The sequence below is a fragment of the Colias eurytheme genome, chromosome 3 (assembly GCF_061535395.1).
Source record: "Colias eurytheme isolate Ceu_HAF_F1 chromosome 3, ilColEury1 Martin Lab GWU primary, whole genome shotgun sequence".
Lineage (NCBI taxonomy): Eukaryota > Metazoa > Arthropoda > Insecta > Lepidoptera > Pieridae > Colias > Colias eurytheme.
This window is the reverse complement of record NC_142982.1, coordinates 4360839-4379971: the sequence shown is the minus strand read 5'-3', so window position 1 is coordinate 4379971 and position 19133 is coordinate 4360839. Positions and strand designations below refer to the sequence as shown.

Here is a 19133-nt window from a genome sequence, read left to right as displayed (position 1 = left end):
TCCTAATTTAGATAAAATGATTAAAATTGGTTTGGAAATACGAACGTCAAACATATTGCTTTTTTCCATAATCTAACATAGATTAGTATTAACTAATCATAATAATTCATTTAATGATTTATCCTTCGCATAATATGGAATACCCTCTTAATTTTTAGTATGTAAGAGACACCTTTGTTAATAAGCTTCCAAAGACATACAATGACGACGTTGGACATATTAAAATTTTGTGTTCCTGGCCCGTGACCTGGCCTATCTAGTGCTAATTTGTTATCTATGTTTAAGGCGCCAATGACGATAATTACACGAGTTTTGTATTACTTATCTATACGTACTAATATTATAAAGCTGAAGAGTTTGTTTGTTTGAAAGCGCTAATCTCGAGAACCACTGGTCCGATTCGAAAAATTATTTCAATGTTAGATAGCCCATTTATCGAGGAAGGCTTTAGGCTATAAATATCATCACGCTAAGACCAACGGGAGCGGAGCAATGCGGGTGAAACCGCGGAGCGCAGCTAGTCTTAATACTATTATAAAGGCGAAAGTTTGTTTGGATGTATGGATGTATGGATGTCTGGATGTATGGATGTATGGATGTATGGATGTTTGTTACTCTTTCACGTAAAAACTACTGAACCGATTACAATGAAATTTAGCACACATATAGAGGGTAACTTGGATTAACACATAGGATAGGTTTTATCCCGGAAATCCCACGGGAACGGGAACTATGCGGGTTTTCCTTTGAAAACGCGGGCGAAGCCGCGGGCGGAAATCTAGTCTACAATAAATATGTTTTTCGTAAAGGGAGCCCCAAACATTTTTTTTTAAAGTGAAACTTTTATTACATCGTCTCAAACTTTTTGGTCTGTGTAGCGCATGTCGCGTGTATCGCGGCTGCCGAGTAGGTATACCTACTCGGCAGCCGACCGTCACGCGACATGCGCTACACAAAGCAGTGTTCGGAACCGTTCGAACAGTTTCACTTTTACCGTGGTTTTATAAAACCACACAATATTTTTTTATTTAATAAATAAATATGGTTCGTCGAAAGATTTGTATCACCACAGACTAATAATAATAGGTATCACTAATAAATGACCATGTTAATATATAACAAATAAAACCCTATCTACACAGGGCCTTTCTACATCTTAATATATATGTTACCGGAAATGTATGAAATCAAGGAATTGTATACAATTCCTAGGAAATGTGTACAATTCCGATACCATTTAGGAAATGTATAAAATATTATATAAAGGAGATTGCCCAAGTTACTATGGCACTTGGTATCGCAATCAAACTTATTGTGTCAAGATGAAATATAGCTTGATGTTAGTATTTTTAGAAACGATTAAAGTTTTTATGTAAATAAGCCGCAGTTCGCGACAATAAAAATAAAACAATAGTGTTATTCAACACTTTAAAAAAATACTTTATCGAGTTTAAACTAACGATGAACGTTAAGTTTTACATTTATTAAATAGGTAATATTTTAATTTACAAGACAAATGTGAAAAGTAAATCGTAATAAACATTATTTCAAAATAAATAACATCGAACAATGCGTCGAACACAATGACAGATGACGCAGGACGCTTGCAAGAGAGATAGATATATGTGTCAAAACAAAAACTTTTACTTTTATTTCTATTTATTCGGTATAATTACGACTTAATAGTGATAAATATGATCATTATAAATACAAATAGGAATTAACAATATCACAAACATGTGACACAACTAGTATTTTACCGATTCCATACGTGGTCATACATGTTTCAAAACACAAATTTTTACTATTATTTCAATTTATTCGGTATAATTAAGACTTAATAGTGATACATATGATAATTATAAATACAAATAGGAATTAACAATATCACGAATACGTGGCACAACTTAAATTTTACCGATACCACCCGTGGTCATTCTCCTTTATACAGCCATTCTGTCTTTAGAAAAATCTTAGATTTTAACAAAAATTGCCTTGTTGGGCCTATTCGATATTTTACTTATTTTGTCTACGAAAACGACCGATCGCTGAATTTTTTGATATTCCTATATCCTCAGTTCCCTGTTTCATTGTATACGTACCTACATAATATTATGTGGATATCTCATTATTAAGTACCGTATAAATTATGCACTTATGTAATGTGACTAATGATATTGAGGACAAAATAAAAAATAAGCAGTATCAAGATCGTTCAGTCCATTTTCCCTAGGGTTGCACGCTCAAAATTTTGATTTCCCTAATTGCCATCAGATTCTGGTTTACCCATACTGTCTACATAAAAGAAGGGTACACCGTACAAGTCAACATAAAACATAAACAATAGGTAGAAATCATTATTGTCTTTCCAATTTGCATAATTCGACAGATACAAAGTGCAATTATTATTCTTCTGTGTGCGTAGGTATGTTTTATGTTTGCAGTCTCACAAGTGAAAGAGCCTCGCTTTAGAAACGATAACTTGATATTCAACATGTATGCAAAGATGTCAAAAATAAACAGAATTACAATATTTATTCCTTGTTGGAGCGCTGCCAAGGAAGTCACCCCTCAATTTCTACGATGTTTTATGTAAAGCTACGTTGACTTCGAGTTCGACATCGTGGCGCCAAACGTATGTAGGGAGGTATTTAATAATGTTATCGGACACAGAATCTGGACCCTCCCATATATTAGGTACTTATGTTTTTTACTGAACTTTACTATATCTTATCTAACGTTCATACGTGTAGCGACTGTTTGCGCTAGTGTACATTTATATAAGAAAATGCAAATATGCACTCTCTCAACAAACTAAAAGTCTTCATAATAAGGCATCTACCATATTTTAATGTAGGTACTAGTTTTGTGTAATGGAATTAATATAAGTCGACGAAATTCTCTTAACCCATAACTATAATATAATAGCCGATACATTTTTGTATTTACTCCAAGATGAATTTATTAGTAAATAATTAACTACCTAGTTAGTAGTTAATTAAAAATAGAATTACAATAGAAATATCTAGTTATTTGATTGCTTAACTTAACCCATAATTTAACTTCCGTGGTTTACAGTTTCCTTGTCTTTTTTATTCTTTTCAATACATTATTCAAGGTAAGAAGATCTAAGTCTAAGCATGTCTAAGTAAACATAATTTTTCAATGTGAAGTGGAGCTTGACTAATCGTTCAATAAATATTGAAAACAGTTCAATTAAGATAGTTCGGTTTAATTCTGAACCGTCCACGTCCTGGGTCAACAGCCAGACGAGATGCAGCCTGCGAATCTTTGTTCGAGCTAGCCGACGGGACGTTCACCTTGCACCTGCCCTATGTGGATAAAGGCAAAAACCTGTCATCAGAATTAATATAACCTATAAATGAACTTGGATAACATTAAGATGAAAACTTATCTTTATTTATTGCGTATTAATAAACAGTGGTAGGTACACCTTCAGCTAGTCACTAGTGTCTGAATTTGTTTAGATTTTAATATGAGAACATTAGCGTAAAATTATTGAGATACATATAGGAGACTGATGAAAGTAAACTCATGAAGGTAGCGTACGAAAACAAAGAAAGGGCTATGACCGCGTCTAGGTTACTGTACTTACTACCTTTTATTATTTACCTTATACGTTCCTAGTTCCGACGTTCATTCCCGTGAGTAGGGATAGGTCAGATAATGTGTATAATACCATTATAATACCACAGAGTAATAATAATATACTACGTATAATATAATACGTATACCTACCTAGGGATAATGTTTATAATGTACAAAACGGCGGTAAATTTAGTACATTTACTTATATGAGCTCCATTTAAAAAAAATTGATTCGTATAAAATTGTTTTAATGTAAACTACGCATTAAATTGTTTCCTTGTTAAAAGATTAAAGATAGTAGATAATAATTATTACAGCTATCAATGAAATTCTAGAAAATAAACGATCTTAGATATACATAAGTATTTGATATAACACTTGATCATTTTAATATTTTATTGATAGTTTACTGTGGTTTTACTATTGTTTTTAGCATTATAAATCCTAGTAGCTAATAGTTACATAATATAAATGCGAAAGTTTGTGAGCATGGATGGATGTTTGTTACTCTCACGCTAATAATACTGAACCGATTAGGTACCTACAATAAAATAAGGTATGTAGGTAGCTGAAAACCCAGAAAAAGACATAGGCTACGTTTTCTCCCGGAAATCCCACAGGCCACAGGAACGGGAACTATGCGGGATTTTTTAAACGAGGCAAAGCAGCGGGCGGAAATCTAGTACGTAGATAATTTAAATTATTTGCGAAATCAAACTTTTGTCAATTAAAAATTTCTAATGAAATGATGACTAAGTATATATGTCTTTAGATAAGGTTCTGAGAATGTACATAATAATGCCATGATTACACGAACACGGGAATACCAATAGTTATTATAAATTAAAAACAAAGTTAAATAAAGATACTGTTATCAAAGCAATTTAAAATGGATATATTTACCGTACCTTATTTTATCTATTTTCTATATCATATTATATGTGTTAAGTTATTCGTTAATAAAATACAAATTAGGTGAAGTCCCGTATAAGTATGTTTGCAGTTTGATATTAGTTTTATAGCTTTTAAATGATTTATATATATGAGAAATTGTTAAAGAATAGGAAAGACGAGTCCTCTGGAATGGCAGAAAGACGGGGGTTCGAATCGAATCCCGCTTCGTATTTTTTTCTAATCTTTAAACGGATCGATTTTTATTAGGGACAAGTAAGTAGGTGATCAGCCTTCTGCGTTCTGCCCAGAGTACATATTATTATGTTCTGACTTCTGTGGTTCTGCCAGAATGAGGTATTTTTTGTTTTGGACAGAAAAGGACGCAGAACAATAGGTTTAGAATATGAGAATACCGGTGGAATTTGAACGTGGTGAGAAAATCATAATTTATTGTAGTAGAGTGTAGACAGTAGTAACCATGTAGTAACTAATGTACTTAGGTATTAGGAGGTATTTTTTTTTGTATTGACAAACAATGATATTCTCGCTGTTTGTTTTAATAATGTATGTAATAATAAACTGGCGTCCGACCCTCATTTTTTTTACTCGACTATAAAATTTCAAATTTGTTTTCATAAAAAAAAATTAAAAATTAAAATTTTTTTTCACAGTACACACATTCACACATCCATACCAAACATTCTATAATGGGTACGTTTTCCTCTTTTTTGTATATATCATGTCCAAAAAAAAAATTTTTTTTCCACTATAACATTGTTATAATTAATGTAATACTACTGTCAAATAAATTGTCTTATTATTGGTATTCCTTTTTATTGGCGTATTGTTTTGTTAAAGTTAATTATAAATATTGTAATACAAATAGCTGTAAGGAATCTATGTAGGTATGTTGTACACATTGTAAAAGAGGCTTAATTGATATTATGATGTTCAAGATAAGAGAGGGACCAATGTGCCGCAACGCTGTAATTTTAACCATAGTGATCCTTTTGTCTCGCCTCAACTCCAACGGATGAAGTGAATACTGAATGGTATAGTGATTCACTTCACATATTTTGTATTGTTGTAAATGTAGTGCAGTCAACAGTGTTTGTACTCGGGCGAGCGTACTTTAGTAGTTTAGTCACAGTCGGTCTCCGGCGGGAGACAGACGCGAGTGCTATTATTTTTACTGTCAGACTTTCACTTTCGAACAAACGTAAACAAAAGTTTGGAACCAAAGTAAAGTTGCAACACCATTAAGTACTTACTAGTAGTATTTAAATATGTGCACTTAATAAGTTTCAGTTTAACTAATCTTTGAGATTTCCAAAGTGGCACTTATATGCAATTAGTGAGAAATTCTCGTCGCATCGGCCAATCGAAAATATCACTGCTTTACTTGACGAAATACTGAGTTACTGACTCACTATTTTAATCCAATTATTACGGTTAAAGTGCGTCTAAAATATAGTGGTAAGCTGATGAAACAGTGAAGCTGCATTCCGCAACTGTGAAGTAACAATGGGAAAGGATTATGGTAAGTCATTGGACGCTCTTATTATTCCTTTAAATTTAATTTTGATTTCAGCACGATATTTCCTGTTTGCTTCGGTGTTTGAATAAAACCCATTATGTTAACTACCTAATCAGTATGAAGCCAAAAGAGGATAAAAAATTGCCCATATTCCAAACTTTTCTAAAAATAAAGCGGGTACCCGATAAGCAGAGTTTAAACACCGTTATTACCTTCCTATTTTGTAACACATAAATAAACATAAAAATTTATGAATCACATTTTTTTTTAAGAATTTCGATATAACATTGCTTTTCCTATAAAAATAAAAAAGTTTCATAAATAGGTACTTACCTAATGTATGTCTGGAGTGAAGTGAATATTTGAATTTATATCTAGAATTATAATTTAACATAGGTAGGTGCTATGGGTAGTAGTAATAAAACCGTAGGAAAGGCAAAACTGTATGTAAACTGTACATGGAATTTAAAAAGAATAATTTGGGCGTGATCTACAATAGATACTTCTAGAGGCTTCACTCAAAAAAAATTGGTACATAGACAGCTTGAGATCTAAGGAACATATGTAGGTTTTATCCCGGAAATTCCACGGGGACAGTAATAATGCGGGTTTTTCTTTGACTACGCGGTCACAGCTGACCGCAGAAAGCTAGTTGATCATAATATTAATATAAAGTCAGGTACTGTTTATTATGCGTGATCAGCTATGACATTTGAAGAATGTATAAATATATAAATATACATGTACCTACGCAATAGTGTATATATAATTTATTGATAATAGTTCTTATTATCTTGCAGATTGATGTGAAAATCGAACGCATATGAGAAACATAGTAACCTAATAACCTCTCAGAAATCTTATTTTATTATAATATTTTTTATCTACCTACCTACTACTAAGAATAATTATTGTTCCACGTCTTCATTGGTTATCTACACTACGATATTATTATAGGGATATGAACCGATTACAAGATTCTTGACCAAAGAAAGGAAGATCTTGACCAAAATAAGGCTAAATTTTGAATACAAGCTGTGCCGGGCGAATTTTTCAGCAGTTGAACCCGCCGGAAAACGCAAGTTTTTCTACAGCTATAAGTTACATATGTGTTATTCTGGTACATAAGCTACATATGACTGCCAAGTATTTTTAAAATCCGTTCAGTGGTTTTCCCGTGCAAGAACAACAAACATATATATATACCTAGGTAACTGGTAAGATAAAAATTTGTTATCTAGGGTAACCCGGGTGTTACGGGTCAAGTGGCTAATATAAATATGTATGTAATACCGTTAGGTAAATACCAAGATCATGTTGAATCAAACTATCATTCTCATCACACAATACCTACTTAGTAGTAGGAAGGGACAGGCTCCTGTAATTCATCACTCTGCAGCTCACAGCTGGCCATGTGCAGGTTGGCAGATCGCATTTGGTGAAGTTTTTGATTCTTCGAATTTTTTAATACCGGTTTCCTCGCGATATTCTTTTTCCGTTTCGAAATTTTGAACTTTGAGGTCCTTTATCCAATGATGATTGGCTACTAATTGTAATTGACAAATCATCTACGATATACCTAGGTAACTGGTAAGATAAAAATTTGTTATCTAGGGTAACCCGGGTGTTACGGGTCAAGTGGCTAATATAAATATGTATGTAATACCGTTAGGTAAATACCAAGATCATGTTGAATCAAACTATCATTCTCATCACACAATACCTACTTAGTAGTAGGAAGGGACAGGCTCCTGTAATTCACCACTCTGCAGCTCACAGCTGGCCATGTGCAGGTTGGCAGATCGCATTTGGTGAAGTTTTTGATTCTTCGAATTTTTTAATACCGGTTTCCTCGCGATATTCTTTTTCCGTTTCGAAATTTTGAACTTTGAGGTCCTTTATCCAATGATGATTGGCTACTAATTGTAATTGACAAATCATCTACGAATAGGTAGGTATATTAGATATATAGTAGTTCCTTAGAACCATATTTATCGTCCACGTTTACAGGACTTTTTTTTTTTTTTTTTTTTGTGTGGTGTCTCTCAATGTTAGCCAGAAGGGCTTCTACATTTTAACGCGGACGCGGGGGTGAACTGAAGGTTCACCCTGGTAGCGACATGCACAAGGGCGTCCCCCCTTGACGGGGACCACGAACCTCGGCTTGAGCTGTCGCTTGAGTGGAGGAGGCCAGAAGGGCCCTAATCGGACGGGTTACAGGACTTTTAAAACGTTTTAAAAACGTATTCTAATTGCCCGTATTTGACAGTATCGTGTTATACTTTATTGGACGGATAAGTTTTATCCAAGCATTGAAAAATCGGCCCTTAGCCAATGAAAGTTAGCCGATGAAAAAAGAAAATGAGATTTCTGGCATGAAGGAGATATTTCTGTGACTATGAGCCAAGTTATCTATTTTAAAATAAATACCAAAATTCATATTTTTACTACGATTCAACTACGTTAAAAACTATAACGAATCATGGACATGCAGACGTGAATTTATTAGATTTTAGGAGACCTCATTTTAAGTCCGTTTTAGAACCTCTCCAATTTTTTTGAATAAATATCCTTTTTGATAAACCCCCATTCCTTTTCTTACCTATGTTAGTTGAATTAAATGCTATGATTAATTTATTTTATTTTATATGACTAACCATATACTTACCTACATAATATATTTATACATAATAATATGTAGGTACTTAATTTACTGCTTATACAATGGTATGCTAAACAATTATATAAACTATGAAGAGAGAAAGTTTCAAAACAATAATTAAGTACCTAGGTTGGTAATATTTTGAGTTCAATAACGTAGGAATAGGGACTATAAATTTTGGAATTATTTTATCTCACACAACAGTTTTTCAGATTACTGCTATTTTTGGAACGAAATGCAATGAAATAGTTAGTTATATGAATAGAGGTCGCGTAATGCGACGCCTATAAAACGCGAACGTAAATATAGCTACCGTCATCGTCAACGTCACTATCTTTATGAGGCTCCTGCCTCCTACCACAGTATTTCACAGAAAACGTTAAGCCGAGTTCACAATAATGCCGATGTAACATTACAATAATTAATATAACGTACGATTTAATATTTGCCCGCTGCCCGCTGGGTTTCTAAAATTTTAATAAAGCTGGGTTGGTATTGTATACCTATTAATTGTTGGCGATGTCATTAGGATTTCTAGAATTAAAAATTATATTAATAATCTCACATAATATTTTTCATTAGCTGGTTTCGATAAAAAGGAAACGTTACACACATTCTTTTTATTTTACACCCAACTATTTTGCATTAAAATGGTATGTTTTCATTAAAAACACGTATAGTCTATTGAATAAGCACGTGTATCCTCATTTTTGTATTGAACGGCATGTTGCTTATTATTATTAAAAAGGCCAATTGGATTAACTTTTATAAGCTTCTTTGTAGTATTCTATGTGGAACATGTAGAACTAAACAGATTATAGGACGCTTCCTGTTATTCATTACGGGCACTTTATTCTATTCAAGAAACTGCAGATATATAGCTTCTACTAAGTTTATTTTGTATCTAGGGTAATAAGTATAAGGACGAGGATATAACTAAATCGCTATCACAATGTCACATACATATAATATAGTCAATTTGAAACTGTATCCACATTTAATCTCTCACGCATGAGAGTATTTATGTCAAGTACATAAACAAGGATTCCCTTCAAACGAGTGTGTATTTAATCGATATTTAAAAACCTAAACTTGACCAAATAATCTGTGGCTGTGGCTCAGTGAGTGAGGATCTCGGACTTCAAATCGATAAGTCAAGGGTTCGAGACCAGCGTCCAGCGTTCATGAAAAACAGTATTTTTTAAATTATATATCTGCGCATCTTGACAACATCACCACTCCTCAAATGGGGAATGAAACCATCGTTAGAAAACCGACATGTCGAAGAATAAGGAAAAAAGATGATGGCCTATCGATAGCGGTACATCAGTCATGTATATGTGTCTTTATGTTACATGTACATATTTACGTTTTACACATTGGTAGAAAATCAAGGTAATGATAGATGTTACTCAGTATCGCGTGTGACGTTCTCGTGCCAACAAATTGTGTAATTTCGTTATATCCTGTGATTAGTTACATGAGAGAAAATCAGAGCCTAAATCCTTAGGTTTCTTATCTCCTATTATTCTGTTAAATCATAACTTACAGACTATAGTGCGAGCTTATTTTTTGCACAGTATTTTTTTAAGTTTTAACAGTAGATAGGTAGGTAATAAATTGAATCAATGTTGTTTACTAAGGTTGTTTAATATCTAATAACCTAATCATAAAATAGTGATTATGAAATCGGCTCAAATATACAGGAAGAACCGAATTTGGAGTTACTTAGGCACATACATTTTAGTTTTCAAGATAATTATATCGTATATCAAGATTATATTTCAATTAATTCCGGGTTTCATTGCTAGGTATATTAACATTTCTTAGCACTTCAAAATAATAATCTTTATGGAAAGATTGATGTGCAGTTCCGGATAGGTACATTAAAATAATAATCAAATTTAAAATACACACTACTTACATCCGCATCTGATTATTGTACCCAACTATCATCTTAATAACGTAATGCTATTTGTAGGATATGATGTCGATTAAAAAAAAATTGTGAGTTGTTACCTTCAACTTATGTTAGAAGTTAGAAGTTAGAACTTTGTCTATTCATTTTATACGAAACAATAGCTTCTACTCTACAAATACTGAGCAATTTCAAACGCAACAGCTAAATATTTAAAAATAAGAGAGTTTGAACGATCCGAAGTATTTTAGGAATAGACCTATGGGATGTGACGGGATAATATTAGACCATCATGTCACAATATACCAAATGATAAAATATTATACAGTATATCATGCGTAGGGGCTAGGGCTGCTCGTACACGTTCCAACAAATATAAATGAAAACTATTTAATAAACTTTATTATTAATTTGCACAAAATGAAACTAAGTAGGTAACTATCTCAAAATATTGTTGTTTTGTTTGGTGGTGTTGAATCCCGCAGAAACGCTATCGATATAACTAACTAGATAAGCTTATTGACATTCTCATTCAGGAAGGCCGTGGCTCACGAATTAAAAACCATTTAAGCATAATCATTGATATTATCTATTGATCGCAAAATATACTTTACCAACGATGTTATCATTCAACCTGATAAGGGACCGCGCTCACTGATACGAAATGATATACAACAGAAGTTAATAAATGTAAACGAAATACTCAATATGGTTATTAAAATGAACCTTTTATGGAAACTTTAAATCTGTGGGATTTGAATGAATTTGTATATATGTGATAAAAAGTGATTAAATGATGGTGTGTTGCGGGGATGCTTGTGTATCTCCAAAAGAATCAAGTGAGTTATTATAATACGCTTAACTAGGTGACTCATTTTCTAAAAATTTTTTGTCCTTTTGATTAAAGAAATCATGAATTGAAACAAAGAATTTATCCATTGCAAACATTATTGCAAATTATTCTTGTTATCCATACTAATATTATAAATGCGAAAGTAACTCTGTCTGTCTGTCTGTTACTCAATCACGCCTTAGCTACTGAACCAATTTGCATGAAATTTGGTATAGAGATATTTTGATACCCGAGAAAAGACATAGGATAGGTTTTATCCCGGAAATCCTACGGGAACGGGTTTTTATTTGAAAACGCGGGCGAAGCCGCGGGCGGAAAGCTAGTGTTCTCATAATATAACAGAGAATAAGTTTAATTTGACTAAAAGGACACTTCACAGGTTTTGAACTCTTTCTAAATTTTAATTTGTAGATTGTATGAACATCATAAATGAGTCTCAGCGATTCTAGATGGATGATTTTTTTTAGCTTGTAACTAGTTACTTACTTATAGCTGTGCTTATAGGTACCTAATATATTTCAAATTCTATGTAACTACTAGAATTGTATGTGTCTGTAGATACTGATCTACACGATATACGTATGTAATGTATACTTAGTTATATATAAAAAATTTAAACGTGTTTCAAAGTATTTATAATTTTCAGGGGAGCCGATACGGTACGATCCTGACTTTAATGGACCTACACGCAATCGGTCTTGCACGGACATAATATGGCTAATAGTGTTCATCCTTTTCCTCGGAGCGTGGGGCTTCGTAGGATATTATAGTAAGAGCTCAGATTTTTTCATAAGATAAGAAATAGTTATTTTAAGAAAGAAAAAGGGCAGGTATGGTGAGTTTGGTGACATGGTGATTCTTAACTTTCTTCGAATTAAATAAAAATTTCTTGTCCCTGAGACTTTAGACCACAATTATGTGCACACGCTGTTGGCCTTGTGGACTTGTGGTTAAAAATGCTGGTTTCATCACGTTTCCTTCCACCGATTGGAGCAGTGAGAAAGTAAACAATGTTGATAGTTACTAGTTATTGCTCTGTGACAATGTGCGGATAAAGCGAAAATTATAATTAAATGTTCTCGACACTCGGTTAAATAGTTTCGTCTTCAAGGCTTGTTAATTGACTCGTCAATTGCCAAGACGTTGTTTTTATTTGGATTATCCAATCCAATTATCTATCCAATTATCCAACTTATATTGGTCTAATTAATTATTAACCATAGTAAAGATGAATTTACTATTGCAGGTATGACAAGAGGAAGTGTTGAGAAACTATTGGCACCCATCGATACTAAAGGCCGCCGCTGTGGATTAGATTCAGGACTAGAAAACAAACCGTATTTAATATTTTTCAACATTGCAAAATGTCTTGCACCCGGAACTCCGATAACGGGTTGTCCAACTACACAGGTGAGTTTTGTGAATGAATTAAATGAAATAGATAAATAACATATATAAAACATTCTTTTACCATCTTTTTTTACACTTTCAGGTTTGTGTAGAAAAATGTCCAACCAATACGATTTTGCTCGAAAAAGAAATACGGCTGAACCCGGGAGCGTTTGAAACTTTAAGGCCGAGCATGGTGTGCACAGATGAAGTAAATATTCAAACGATGACGAGTTCACAAGCTCTTCAATATATGCAAGAAGACAAATGTGCCAGCTTTATAATTTCCAGTCAACCAGGTAATTCATATTATAATGTGTTTTATTATAAATTTGCAATGCCTTAACTTAGCTCCCGTGTGGTTTATTTTTTGCCTTTTTTTGTTTTATTTTGTTTTGTTTTATTAATGTGTGTAATTGTGATGCTTTGTTTGATTTATTGCGATTATCAACGATTGATCGCGCTTCAGTGTTGTTTCGCTGCATCGGGGACCTTTCAACTCTGCAATGCCAGGGTCCTAAGCAAAGCACTGGGGATACATGTGTGCGGAATCCAGCTGAGGCGCAAAAATCTTTGCTGAATAGTGCCACGGCTCTTGATTCGTATGTTGGTTGGATTGCTGCAAGCTGGGTTACATTTTTCACGCGGGAAAATGAACGCGAGGCTCATATAGTACGTAAAAATAAGGCTATGCAATGCCCAGCACGTTTATGCGCATGTTTTCACAAAGTAATAACCGCTTTGCATGTAGACCTATCACCTGTATCTAGTTACATGTTGTTAAAAAGGTAACGGCTAATATGCGTCTTAGGTGAGTATTTAAGGACGTGGATAAAGAACCATCCTTGTGAAACGTACTGCTGCGAATGATCCCTAATCCAAATATACTCTTTGTCCATTACTAATGCTACTGGCACAAATATATAAATAACTAATGCACCGTTGGTGTCTGGAACAGTGGTCGCTCGGTGCTTTGTTAACGTGACTTCGGCTGTGGAAGTAATACGGCAAATCGATGGCGTTGATCTGGCGGAGGAGGAAGTGCTTCAACAATTGGCTAACTTGCTAAAATTCAATCAGGTAAAGTAGCATCCGATTATTTTTAGTTGTTTGTAAGTACAATTTTTTTTTGTTTTAAAGTTGCATGTTTTCTCATGTAAATTATTAATATACCTTTCGGCGTAATAACGTACTTGATACGTGCATCGCCGCCGCATTTTTAGGTTCACACTTCCCGTATGATAATGGAACACTAATATTACTCAATTTTAGTGCTGTATTAGTTGTTCGAAATTGACGGTACCTACTTAATTCAGCAATTTAAATATTTTTGCTCGATTTCCTTTATGACGTGAAAAATTTATCAACTTTTGTTCCAATTCAGAGAATTAATAAGCATTTATTTAAGCGCTTTATTTTTCCTCCTATTTCTGATAAAATGGATTTTATATTATACATAATAATACACCATTTTTATTCTAATGAACTGGAACAGAACCTAGATAACCAGTCGTTTAATTTAACTCGATTCTTTCGTTATTTGATAAATACCTATCCCTGAAATTTTGCACCATGCCAAACTAACAGATATATTATAAAAATATATAGTTGTTACTATTGCACATGCCTATAGGCATGCCTAGGTATATAAATGTACCAAGCTTACTTATAAAAATTTAATTTGTTCCATTAAAATGTACATACTAGCTTTACGCCCAGGCCCAATATTAAATACAAACTACCTATATCATTATTTTCTGTTTAACAGTTATCGTCTCAAATAGTTCAGGATCTGGTTCAGTCAAGATGGTATCTGGCTGGAGCACTGATAGCAGTGGTTATTGTGTGCTTTATATATATTCTTTTGCTCCGATGGGTGGTCGCCCCGGTAGTGTGGGTCTCGATAGCTGGGTTGCTAGCATTACTCGGATTCGGTGAGTTTAAAGAGTGCTTAAGTATGCAATTTATACTTTTCAATCAATTTTTATGACTCATTCTCTTTTCAGCTATGTACCTCTGTTACAAGAACTACGAGTATTACAAAGCAAATCCAGTAGGACTCTATCAGACGACCAACTTGAGGGGCTACGCACAGTCAATGTTTACTAAATACTCGACGTGGCTCGTCATCCTCGCTATTGTGGCTGTGATATTCCTAATACTTCTCTTGGTAGTCATTTTCTTGCGCAAAAGAATAACTATTGCAATTGCTCTTATTCGTGAAGGCAGCAAGTAAGTTTACGAAATTAAAACATTTTAATCCTAGGTAACTCAATAACAGTTTCAACAATTTTTTATTTAAATTTCAGAGCAGTAACGGCAATTAAATCTACAATAGTTTTCCCTATTATCCCGTGGATATTGCAGTGTGCTGTCATAGCATATGGAGTGTTGGTCCTCGTTTATCTACTGTCGATAGGAGAATCAGCATTCCGGGTGGTTAACATCCGCAACGACACGAGTTGCAGCTGTGGCGACATTTATACAGAGGTATATATTGATTTACCTTTAAATTACGATTGTCACCATGGTTACGTTTTTAATGGGTTTTGGGCTTTTGGGACATCTTATGTAATTTCATGTTTCAATCTATGACAATAGCAATCTATGAAACTTAACGAAAGCGATACCATATAAGCTTATATTTATTTTAAATAAATGAAGTAGAGTGTCATTTTTATTAAAGAGACCTTAATCAGCCCTTTATATCCCACTGCCGGGACATGGACTAATCGATTTGTAGTTTGAGGTCCTCGTCACTGTTCCACCACTGCTTTAATTGAAACAATAAATTAGTGTAATTATAAATTCATAGATAAATGTTTTCAGGAAGGCCAAGCCTGCGACCCAGCAAAGTTCGTTAGTGTTTGCCGCGATACCAGCTCTCCTGGTGGTCTATTACCGTGCTCTCTGGCATCTTGTCACTTTACCGGCATTGATAATCCAAATAACGTGATAGCTTTACATTGTGAGTAATTTATTATTATGCAATGAGTAGTAAATCTATTAATAGTATAAATGTATTTTTCCAAGTGTACATATTATTCTATTTTACTGGGCTTTTCCACACAACTAGCTCTGTAATCATATAATGAGTGTCGAGTGAGTGTTATAGTCTCTCTCTTGATACAAGACAATGCAACGTTCGTGCTTAATTAACATCTATTAAGCTGATAGATGCTTCAATGAGATCATTATAACGTGTGTTTTCAATGATATGCACTTTTCAATCGTATTACTGGAAATATTCTAACAATTAATTTATAAATTGAGGACTATTAGTAGTTTCGGGAACCACGGTCTAATGGTTTTATTCTTGGAAATTTTAGCGTTTTTCCTATGCTTATTATAATTATATATTGATTTTCATTCATTCCTTTACAGTGATTAATTTGCTTGGTTTCTTCTGGACGATGTTTTTCATTAGCGGCATTGCTGATATGATGTTAGCTAGCACCTTTTCTACTTGGTATTGGACATTCCATAAAAGAGATTTGCCCTTTTTCACTCTCACATCGGGAATATATCGGACTCTTCGGTAATTAATAAAAGCTTCCTTTGCAAACTGTTATTTATTATCTAACGAAATTGCTATTTATTTTATAGACGTTTTGGTCCTATTAAATTAAACAAAATTCTAAGGAACTACGCATTCATGTTTATTGCTTTGTTCTATACAAGTATGCCAAATAACTATTAACTCTTAACTTTCACGGCAAACCGGTTAAAAGTAACGATTAAAGTTGTTACAAACCACCTTACTGTTTCAGTTACATATTCGAATAAACAAACATGTTTAATATTGACATTTGCGTCATTTTAAATTTAATTAAATATTCTATTTCAGATTCCACTTAGGTACTGTGGCCTTTGGAGCTCTTATAATAGCGATAGTGCGCGTTATACGAGTAATTTTGGAATATATAGATAACAAAGCGAAGAAATTTGACAATATAATAGCGCGTTGTGTGTTATGCTGCTGCAAATGTTTCTTCTGGTGTTTGGAAAACTTCTTGAAGTTTATCAATAAAAATGCGTACATTATGTGCGCGGTGCACGGGAAAAACTTCTGTAAGAGCGCTCACGACGCATTCTCTTTGCTCATGAGAAATATTGTTCGTGTAGTTATTTTGGACAAGGTAATATTTTAAAGACTCATTTAAATATATAAACGTGCATAAACATATTATAGTCAGTCAGGGCAGATGGGTCTTGTCCTCTGAACAACGATAGGATTCTTTGTTCTGAGGTCTTGTCACAAAACAATTTAAACACAGTCTAACTTTAAACCAGGGATCTGTCACTTTCAGTTGTCTATGTGAAATACGAAAAAACCAGATTAAAGAGAAGACGCGCTTAAAGTTAAACCCTGTCTAAAATTTTTTGTGATATAACAGTTAGATTTCCTTTTTGTGTAAATACTTAGATCATTAATGATCTAAGTGTAAATACCTTAATTAATGATGTGGGTAGTTACTAAGTAATCTTAGTAGGTATAGGTACTTTCTTTATTCTGTAAATGCAATAAACTACCTACAATAACACTATATCTAAATATTAATATTTCATCTATCATAAACGGCTGGATCGATTTTAATGAATTTTCGTGTAACTTCTATATTATGTCGGGGAATAGGCCGTAACCTATTTTTAATACGCCTAAATAATAAGGATATCCTGGAATAACGACGTTAGCCGAATTAGCTAGTATTGATATAATAAGAAATCATTATAGACCGGACTCTCAGTGGAGTTTCGTTTGCAAAAATAGCGGACCTAAATCTGACTTCTGATATATATTGTATAGATCCCAGACATCCTATAGACAGATGTTGCCAACCAGTTTTGTGGTCCCCCTCTCCCCACAACGGTAATTAAATATGGCATACAAAGAAAAATTAAAAATTTCCAAAACATGCCGCGTGGGGTATCAAATGAAAGAGCTTATTGAGTAGATCACGAATATATAGCATACCGTCGCCATCTTTGAATGCTTCCCCCACTCCCCCATGCAACTATTTCACTGTACGAACTATTGAATCGTCAACAATGGACTATTGTTAATTATTTAAAATAATAATTTAAAAAATATATTCATGAGTTTTCAATCTATAGTGGTTTAAAGTTAACTCAAAAATGGACCATTTTCGTAAATTTTCTAAAAAATCTTAGAGAAAGTGTAAGAAATGTTATACATAGTATGCTATATATTCGTGATCTACTCAACGCGGCATGTTTTGGAAATGTTTATTTTTTTCTTTGTATGCCATATTTAATTACCAGGGTGCGGGGAAGGGGACCACAAAACTGGTTGGCAACATCTGTTTATAGGATGTCTGGGATCTATACAATATATATCAGAAGTCAGATTTAGGTCCGCTATTTATGCAAACGAACATCTCCTTGGAGCCTGCTCTATTAGTAGAATTTCTTTCTGATACTATAACAACACCATGCAGCGTGATCAATTTTTATGACGACAGAAATAAATTCATGCATTTTTTTCAGGTCGCAGATTTTATATTCTTCCTATCAAAATTATTGATCTCTATAGGAGTCGGATTTGCTGTATATTATTTATTAGAATGGAACTATGTATATGAGATAACTAAAGGCGAACGTTTGCACTACAACTATATTCCCGCCATTATATTAAGCGTTGCTACCTACCTCATCTGTACAATATTCTTCAATGTATATTCAATGGCAGTGGATACTCTATTCCTCTGCTTCTGTAAGTATATTTAAATGATTGTCAGGATAACCCAAAGTGTAAAAAAGTACCCTAAATAGTTTCGGGGCTTAAACTCACTTAAAAATTCAAGAAATAAATTCACATCCATACAAATTCTTAAATACCCAATGAAGAATAGGTATATACCAAAATTTTGAGTCTTGACTAATATCTGTTGTATTGTAATATATTTAAATGAAGTTGTCGTTGTTTTAGTTAAGTTTCAAATAGTACCTTAATAAAAAAGTATATAACTTTTACAGTGGAAGACTGCGAAAGAAATGACGGATCGCCTGAGAAACCCTATTTCATGTCTAAGAATCTATTAAAAATCCTTGGAAAGAAGAATAAGAAACTAAGATAGACATTTACCATTTTATTGATTGTTTCTTAAATTATTCATTTTTAAGGCAGCCTAGAGAGTTCTAGTAGAGTGTAATGATTGAAAATACATACATTGTAAATAAATGTGTGGAAAACATGTGGAAAATAGATTAAAAATAATATCTTTTTAAAAAATAAATGTAAATTTTAATA

General features: G+C 33.4%; 1 protein-coding gene across 3 annotated transcripts; it reads left to right on the top strand.

Moving 5' to 3' along the window:
• Positions 1-5922: 5922 nt before the first annotated feature.
• Ctl2 (Choline transporter-like 2) lies at positions 5923-19082 on the top strand. 3 transcript variants are annotated; one of them, XM_090119495.1, is made up of 13 exons: positions 5923-6043; positions 12120-12242; positions 12720-12883; positions 12966-13161; positions 13332-13534; positions 14631-14796; positions 14869-15094; positions 15172-15352; positions 15692-15830; positions 16247-16400; positions 16710-17001; positions 18371-18596; positions 18860-19082. In XM_090119495.1, exons 1-13 carry the CDS (start codon positions 6028-6030, stop codon positions 18958-18960), a joined length of 2187 nt encoding a protein of 728 aa, XP_089975621.1. In that variant the 5' UTR covers positions 5923-6027; the 3' UTR covers positions 18961-19082. The 3 variants fall into 3 exon arrangements, with proteins under 3 accessions (XP_089975621.1, XP_089975622.1, XP_089975620.1); XM_090119496.1 differs by lacking the exons at positions 5923-6043; positions 13332-13534 and adding exons at positions 11274-11459; positions 13821-13942; XM_090119494.1 differs by lacking the exon at positions 5923-6043 and adding an exon at positions 11274-11459.
• Positions 19083-19133: the final 51 nt, after the last annotated feature.

Bases quoted from the DNA above. Each gene is read 5' to 3' on its own strand.
- Ctl2 (XM_090119494.1), top strand. From the start codon at position 11,414: ATGATGGTGTGTTGCGGGGATGCTTGTGTATCTCCAAAAGAATCAA. The intron at 11,460-12,119 runs GTGAGTTATTAT...TATAATTTTCAG, and splicing joins TGTATCTCCAAAAGAATCAA to GGGAGCCGATACGGTACGAT. The intron at 15,353-15,691 runs GTATATATTGAT...AAATGTTTTCAG, and splicing joins GTGGCGACATTTATACAGAG to GAAGGCCAAGCCTGCGACCC.